This window comes from Penaeus chinensis, chromosome 38 (genome assembly GCF_019202785.1).
Source record: "Penaeus chinensis breed Huanghai No. 1 chromosome 38, ASM1920278v2, whole genome shotgun sequence".
Classification (NCBI taxonomy): domain Eukaryota; kingdom Metazoa; phylum Arthropoda; class Malacostraca; order Decapoda; family Penaeidae; genus Penaeus; species Penaeus chinensis.
In genome coordinates this window covers 24,669,881-24,677,380 of record NC_061856.1, presented here as the reverse complement: position 1 = coordinate 24,677,380, position 7,500 = coordinate 24,669,881, and the positions used below count along the sequence as shown (strand labels likewise).

At 48.3% G+C, this 7,500-nt stretch overlaps 2 protein-coding genes across 2 annotated transcripts in view; one reads left to right on the top strand and one right to left on the bottom strand.

Moving 5' to 3' along the window:
• Nucleotides 1-1,577, top strand: part of LOC125046118 — a 10,543-nt gene extending 8,966 nt beyond the window's left edge. Inside the window, exons 10-12 of the mRNA XM_047643762.1 lie at nucleotides 70-213; nucleotides 331-461; nucleotides 1,309-1,577. Of these exons, the coding sequence (XP_047499718.1) occupies nucleotides 70-213; nucleotides 331-461; nucleotides 1,309-1,444 (411 nt within the window). The 3' untranslated portion in view covers nucleotides 1,445-1,577. The remainder of the gene's footprint in view (nucleotides 1-69; nucleotides 214-330; nucleotides 462-1,308) is intronic.
• A 164-nt stretch (nucleotides 1,578-1,741) lies between these two features.
• LOC125045985 (neural-cadherin-like) overlaps nucleotides 1,742-7,500 on the bottom strand; it is a 10,985-nt gene continuing 5,226 nt past the window's right edge. The window contains exons 7-16 of the mRNA XM_047643575.1: nucleotides 7,288-7,448; nucleotides 6,781-7,144; nucleotides 6,297-6,660; nucleotides 5,557-5,906; nucleotides 4,529-4,919; nucleotides 4,121-4,316; nucleotides 3,682-3,914; nucleotides 3,302-3,541; nucleotides 2,773-2,964; nucleotides 1,742-2,670 (exon numbers count right to left, since the gene is read on the bottom strand). Of these exons, the coding sequence (XP_047499531.1) occupies nucleotides 2,294-2,670; nucleotides 2,773-2,964; nucleotides 3,302-3,541; nucleotides 3,682-3,914; nucleotides 4,121-4,316; nucleotides 4,529-4,919; nucleotides 5,557-5,906; nucleotides 6,297-6,660; nucleotides 6,781-7,144; nucleotides 7,288-7,448 (2,868 nt within the window). The 3' untranslated portion in view covers nucleotides 1,742-2,293. The remainder of the gene's footprint in view (nucleotides 2,671-2,772; nucleotides 2,965-3,301; nucleotides 3,542-3,681; nucleotides 3,915-4,120; nucleotides 4,317-4,528; nucleotides 4,920-5,556; nucleotides 5,907-6,296; nucleotides 6,661-6,780; nucleotides 7,145-7,287; nucleotides 7,449-7,500) is intronic.

The following is a 7,500-nucleotide window of genomic DNA, read 5'->3' as shown; positions in this document are numbered from 1 at the left end:
TGTATTCATATGAAAGATTGTTCTGCTCTAGAGGAGCCATTGATATCAAATTAATCAATGATTTTACAGGCTGAGCGAGAGAAGACCAAGGGAGCTGGGTGGTTTGACATGAAGGCTCCTGAGATGACAGAAGAAATACAGCGGGATCTGGAGATCCTTAAGATGCGTTCTGTCCTGGATCCAAAGAGGCATTACAAAAATAATGATATGAAGGTGAGTTAATGCATCCGCATGGTGTTTGAAGTTTTGTTCCATCATTAGGTTGTTAGACACAGTGTAATCCTTGCTATGCTATGTGAATATTATTTTTTGTGTTTTATCCTATTCCAGGTTTTGCCCAAGCATTTCCACATTGGTACCGTTGTGGATTCTCCTGTAGATTTCTATGCTTCTCGCATTCCAAAGAAAAGCCGCAAGAGGACACTGGCAGAAGAAATCTTGAGCAATGAAGAAAGTCTAAGGTATGCATTTTAACCATTTCAGATTATATTAGATAGCTCCAACCTTTCCTTGACTGCAGTAAATGAAAGAAAAAAAGAAAAGAAAAAATCTCAAAACGAAAAAAGCTGGGTTTGCTTGTAAGCAAAGAATATGACGGGTGTTGTAAATTAATGGCTTCTAAAATCAAACCGGTCAAAGAATCTGCCAAAAGTGCATATAACATTTTAAGCTGAGGATGCGCATAGCTGTTTTCATCTAATAATTCCACATTAACTAATGAATACAACAAAACTGACTGAGGCATTCAGTTTGCTTCTCTCTTCACTGAGAGTTGTTGGGCTGAGAAACTGAAATGCAAACAGCTTGTCTGTTGGAGTTACCTAGTCATCTGTCAGAATTTGACAAGCAATACAGAACACAGCATATGGTTCTCACGTGTCCCACTTTGTTTTAAATGGGCTATTTATTCTTGCTCTGTAATCTATGGAGCATGTTTATAAGAGATTCGTGTGCATAGTAGAGAAAATAAATTTTGTAAAAGTAGCTGCCAGCATGGTGTTTGGTGTCTGTTGCATTTCATAATTAGTTTTGCTTGTAATAGTAATAAAAAAAGGTGACAGGAAGAATATGATCTTACAAGGCAGAAAAGAGTGAGTGTTGTATGATTTACTGAGCAAGACCCAGATGACATCCTCCACTTATGGATGACTTATGTCTCCTCCAGCTGTTAGTCTCTTAAAAGTTAACAGTAATAGTTAGTAGTAGTAGAAGTAGTAGTAGTAAAAGTAGTGGTAGTCAGTATTACTAAGTGGGCAAATAGTCTCATTGGCAGAGGAAGCGATCTAACTTGCCGTCTTTTTTTTACAGGTTCCAGAAACGGAAGTATGAAGAAATAATGGTAGGCAAGCAGAAGCAACGAAAGCGCCCCTACACTGAGAATACCAGAGACATGTTTAGAGGCATAAAGAGAGATAAGAAAAGTGTTAGAGGAAAAAGGAAATGATATGCAAGGGCTGCATATTTTATGAAGAGTATAGGGAAAAAAGGAAAACAAAATAGAAGTATATCTTTGTTACACATGTGAAACTGTAAGGAAGCTTATGCTTTCAATAAATTGTTTGATTAGAGTAAAAAAATTGTTTTTCCCTGCTTTATTAGCTGAAAATTAACAACTTTCAAATATTTTTGTACATCAGTGGTAAATGTTATACCATTCATTTTGATGTTTTTGTAAACTTTGATTACTATGCAAGGCAGTAGGCAAAGTGTTTATGCAGTTTAAGAGGATACAAAAAACACATTCAAAGTGAGAGCAATATATTTTATAAAACCTTCTCACACACTAAATGTACTAAACTTAAAGATTACTAGAAAAATATGGCACTGAAAATGAAATGACCTTTCAGACTGATTTCCCAAATGGGCAATGAGATACTTGGCTTTTCTAATTCTTGGTGATGGCCCATTGCATTCTGACAAACAGATGTTTAACTATAGGTGAGGAGACTTGAAATCATATCATTAGTAAAAAAAGGGGAAAAAAAAAAAATTATATATATATATATAAATATATATTACAGCCTAGGTAAAGTACATATAATACCTTCCTGTTACATTATAGTATTGTATTTTATTTTGCTTTTCAGAATAGGTCAGTTAAACCCTGGAAATAACTAATTTATTATTCATTCAATGAGATTTCAGTGTGGATAACAAAGTAAAAACTCCGACCCATTACCCAGTTTGTGCCCATTAATCTTAGAACAAACTGTTTCAAAAAAAAGGAAAGGACGATTTTGTGAAATAAGTGCCAGCTGAGAACGTCTGAATAGCATCTGGGTAGAGGAAGATTCTATGAAATAGTAGTCAGCTGAGACTTTCTTTGCATGTCAGTCTGATCCCTTTCCTCATTGCACGAATTGCTGCCTGTTACACTTTTCCATTTGTGTGAAATAAAAGTAGAAGACTGAATCAAAAGTCTGAAAAGGTAAGGCTGTGACCAAGCCTCTGCAGTTCTTGGTATCTTTATATTGTTTTTTAACCGCCTGTTTATTTCATGTTCACCTAATTTAGGGGGGGTTACAGGTGCTTCTTTTCGTTCCTCTCCTGCGTGAGGACTGCTTACTGTAAAGGAGGATCTTGACCCGTCCGGAAGATTTTTCAGAAGCTCCATGACCTCCAGGAGTTGTGGCATTTGGGGTTTGATATTATTAATTTCTTCTTGCAGTCCTAAAGAAAAAAAATCCTATTTAGAGGAGAGTGCAACATCAATGAAGATCTTGAATACAATTTTGCTTTAACTTTAGATTTTTGTAATGTCTTCATCCTTACCTGAGATGGTAGAGGAAAGGGAACCTGGGGGAGAGCTTTCTCCCTCGTAAGCATAAGCTCTAAGGTCATCAGGAGGTAAAACGGGCTCTGGAATGCCAGGGACAACTGCTTGGCTTCCTTCCTGTTCAACATGATCCATGCTGGACCTGCCACAAAGCGGTATTGCCACAAACGAAGGGTCAACCTCGACGTCTGCAAGTTTGAGAAATGATGTATATTTTATAGAAAGTAGTAATACTTTCCAGAGAATTTCTAGAAAGCAGTATTACTTTGCAGAAGATTTCTAACATAAATTTGTGCATATAGATAAGTACCATTTCATTCAAACTAAAATTTGAGGGTCTAACTGATTCTACCAGTCATTGTAACCTTTTGGTCTGTTGCACTGACATGCATCTCCTCAAATGCATTATCACAAAGAGGTTAAATCCTTTTTTTTTTTTTTTTTTTTTTTTTTACTTCAAATATTATATCGTGATTAATTTTACTGTGCTATTGCTCTACACGATGTGGCCAGGTCCTCCCTCACCTTCGCTCTGCCAGGCAGCGTGGTCTTCACCGGTGCCCCTACAATCTAAGTCCTTTAGAAAGGATCCCTGAGGCCCGTCCTTTCTGGCGCGGGTCGCCGCCGTGCGCTCCCCCCCGCCCTCCGTGACCCCTCCCTTGACCTCTCGCCCCGTGGCCAGCCCCTCCACGCCCTTCCCCCCCCTGGGGCCGCCTCTGCAGAAGTGCCGCGCCAGGTGTCGGGAGAGCACTGTAAGCAGCACAACTGGAAGCATAAATGATGAATGGTTAGTAGAAATTATGCTTGTGCCGCAACAGACAAAAGTGGAGGAAAGAAGATGAGATACAGCAATTGCACGTAGAAATTCAAGGTAATCGTTAACATTCGTAGAAATTGAGACTGACCCATTAGCAAGATAGTGACGGAGAAAGCTGTGATGGTGCCCGGGCTGCCAAGGGGTCCTGTGCTTGGGGCTGAGTGTGGCCACTCGCAGTGGTCCCCCATGTGGCTGGGACCACACACGCATTTGTGGCCAGACTGCAGGTTGTAGCAGGTACCCCCATGGAGGCAGGGTTGCCATGCACACTCGTCCACGTCCTCGCACGCGTGCCCGATCTGGATCCGGCCTGGTCCGCAGCTTCCGGAAATAAGTCGTTAAATGACCAAAAAGAATAGTGCTCAAGACTCTTCTATAAATTATTTAGTGAAAATTCTTGTTATATAATGAATAGGCAACTTACAATTGGTTTCAGCAGCGTCTTCTCTGACGCTTCACTGCAGTTACTTATGCGACACTAATAAAATAAAGACATAACCTAGAGCCTTTCTCATTACTTAACCTACCTGCAAGAAGGCTGTCGGCCCCAGGGGGCAGTGCAGGTGAGCGGAGGTTCACAGGTGTAGTTGAGACAGGCACCCGAGTCGCCAGCGCAGCCGAGAGTCAAGTGGCGGGAAGTGGTCACCTGGCCCCACCTGCTTCCGTTGACCGCGGGCGGAAGAGGCAGCGGCCGCCCTGTTATCCGCAGATCGTCGATGCAGCCTGGAAGCAGAGGGGAAGGGTCAGGGGGAGTAGGGAAGAGAGGGATGGAGGGGGGGGGGGGGCAAAGGAAGAGACACATAAATAGGGATAGAGAGGAGGGAGGAAGGGAAGAAAAGAGGGAGGAAGGGGGAGAGAAAGAGACATAGATATGAATAGGAAGAAGGGAGGGAAGAAATGAGGGAGGAAGGGAGAGGGAGAGAGACGCGACTTACTCTCATTGAGGTCATGGTGCACGCGCACGAGTCTCCCTGCTTCAAACTCCGGCCAGCCGCCGACGGTCACCCCGTCGTGCTTATCCACGTGGAGGAAGGGCGGCAGCGCGGGATGAGTGAGGTTCTTGGGGCGCCGACCGCCCCCTTTCCCCCTTTGCTCGGCCCCCGTTCCTCCGCGGGCGTCCCATGACAGCAGAGCGAAGGAGTCCAGTGAGTGGTTCGTGAGGCTCCTGCCGTCCCCGCCGTCGACGCGCAGGAGGAGGTTGTGTCCCCGACGCTCGGCCGCGAGGGTGTGCCACTCGCCGTCCCCGAGAGCGCGTCCCTCCACGCACACCTCCTGGGCCGCCCACCCCGCGCCCGAGACGGAGGCGCAGGCGACGCCCGAGCGCAGCTGAACGAGAGCAGGCGGCGTTTGGGCGAAGGAAAGGGAGGCGTCTTAGGGATTAAGTATCCATTTGGAAATGCTCTTTGGTAGAAACAAAACCTTATGTCTGCAGGTATAGGCATCTAGTACTACGATATACTTTACTATACTTATTTGCATAAATATCTACTGATATAGATATATCTATAAACGCCACGTGCATACGCATTGTACATACATGTATACTTACATGCATACATGTATACAGTCGCACACGCACGCACGCACGCACGCACGCACGCACGCACGCACGCACGCATGCACGCACGCATGCACGCACGCATGCACGCACGCACGCACGCACGCACGCACGCACGCACGCACGCACGCACGCGCACACGCGCACACACACACACACACACACACACACACACACACACACACACACACACACACACACACACACACATACACATACACATACACATACACATACACATACACATACACATACACATACACATACACATACACATACACATACACATACACATACACATACACATACACATACACATACACATACACACACGCACATACATATGCACATCTAAGCATACATTTATCCCCGTGTGTGCTCCGAGCGCATCGCCGGAGAGATTACCTGCAGAGTGAGGGCGGCTGGCGGGCGGTGGGCGGCCAGGCGCACCAGTAGCCCGTCCCGCGCGCCCCGGGTCCTCACGCGCAGCTGGACGGAGAGAGCCGTGGGCGTGGGCGCGAAGGAGAGCGCCACCTTCATGTACGACGAGGAACCGAGGGCGGAAGGGACCGTGGGCGTCGCGCATCGAGGCCCCGCCCACCCGGCCTCGCACTCGCACCTTGACTCCTTCATCCCGCCCACGCACAGCCCACGGAGGCCGCACCCGTCCGCACAAGCCCTCTCCTGTTGTCTGCACCCGCCCACAGTGGCATGGGCGTTGGGCGGCTGCCCTAGGTCTTGCACCTGCAACAGCACTGGGGGACCGTCACTCCGGAGCTGTGTCTTCGGTGGGGCTGTCGCGCAGTCCGCACAGACATATATAAAGTGTGTGCGTGTGTGTGTGTGTGTGTATGTGTGTGTGTGTGTGTGTGTGTGTGTGTGTGTGTGTGTGTGTGTGTGTGTGTGTGTGTGTGTGTGTGTGTGTGTGTGTGTGTGTGTGTATTTATATATATATATATAAATATGTATGTATGTATGTATGTATGTATGTATGTATGTATGTATGTATGTATGTATGTATGTATGTATGTATGTATGTATGTATGTATGTATGTATGTATGTATGTATGAATGTGTGTGTGTGTATGTATATATGTATAGAGCATATTTTTTCAGCCAAAGACATTAAATATACTATATATCACAGGGTAATAACACAAGACTCCCATAAGGAATCCTGCAACGAGGGCGGGCGAGGGCCGGAGCCCGAGTCCCGAGCGCGGAGAGCGTGGGCGTAGGGGCGTGGGCGCGGAAGCGACTCACCTGACCGTTGACGGTGACATGCGAGACGCAGCCTTCAAGCGGGTCGGCTTTGGCCGCGTAGAGCCAGCCGTGGTCCTGCGGCAGGGGCGGCGGGTGCGCCAAGCCGCCCACCTGCAGCGGCCCCGACGGCACCCACTCTCTTGCCTCCCCCTCGCGGTGGGTCCAGGCCGCCCGCGCAAGGCACTGCTGGGCCGTGTTTGGCCCATCCCAGCTCCCCTCACACAGGTCCAGCATCACGCCCACGCCCTGTGCATCGAGGGGGAAGAAAGCATCAGGGAAAAGGTTAGCACAACACACGGAGAGGAGGAATATCACAGAAATTTCACTGCCGAACCTGCTGAGATTCCTAGCAGCGCCGCGTCTCACCTTGCGGTCCATGTGCACGTGGACGTCGTGCCAGGCGCCGTCGTGCAGCGTCGCCTCCAGCTCCGCCTTCGCCCTCCCCCCCGCGCCCCCCTCCACCACCACCTGCAACCGCGCTCCGCCGCCCACCAGCTGCACGGCAAGCATCGACGCAGGCGGGGTGCTCGGGCCCCTGGGCGTGGGCGCGAGGGGCCCGGAGTAGAGGATGAGCGCGTCTCTTGGCCGTGGGTGGGCGAGCAAGATTCGGAGGGAGAGAGTGAGGGGCGTGCAGGGGGGGAGAGGGGGAAGCCACGCCCACCCGGAGCCCATGAAGGTGCGCGACAACACCTTGCACTGCGGGCCTGTCGTCCCCCCGGGGCACACGCACCTGCAACGCACGTACTCGAGGGTAACGCAAAGTCTCCCAGAACAACATCGGGTCTTATAATGGCCTCCACCGAACCGCCTTCATCATTCATGTCGCAATTGCATGCACTCTACGCCAGATACAACCCTCTGTCGTCGGATTACCTATCACCGTCATAGAACCTGACGCAACGCCCACCGTTTAAGCATGAGGTGGGCGTGCATCCGAGTAGACCTGGAGAACGGGACTGGGCGTGGGTGACGTGACACGGATGTGGGCGGACAAGTCTGGGTGTCACAAGAGAAGTCACGTTCGTGTCCACAACCTACCAGAGATGGAACAGATTTTTTTTTTTTCAAAACGATTTCCTAGTATCT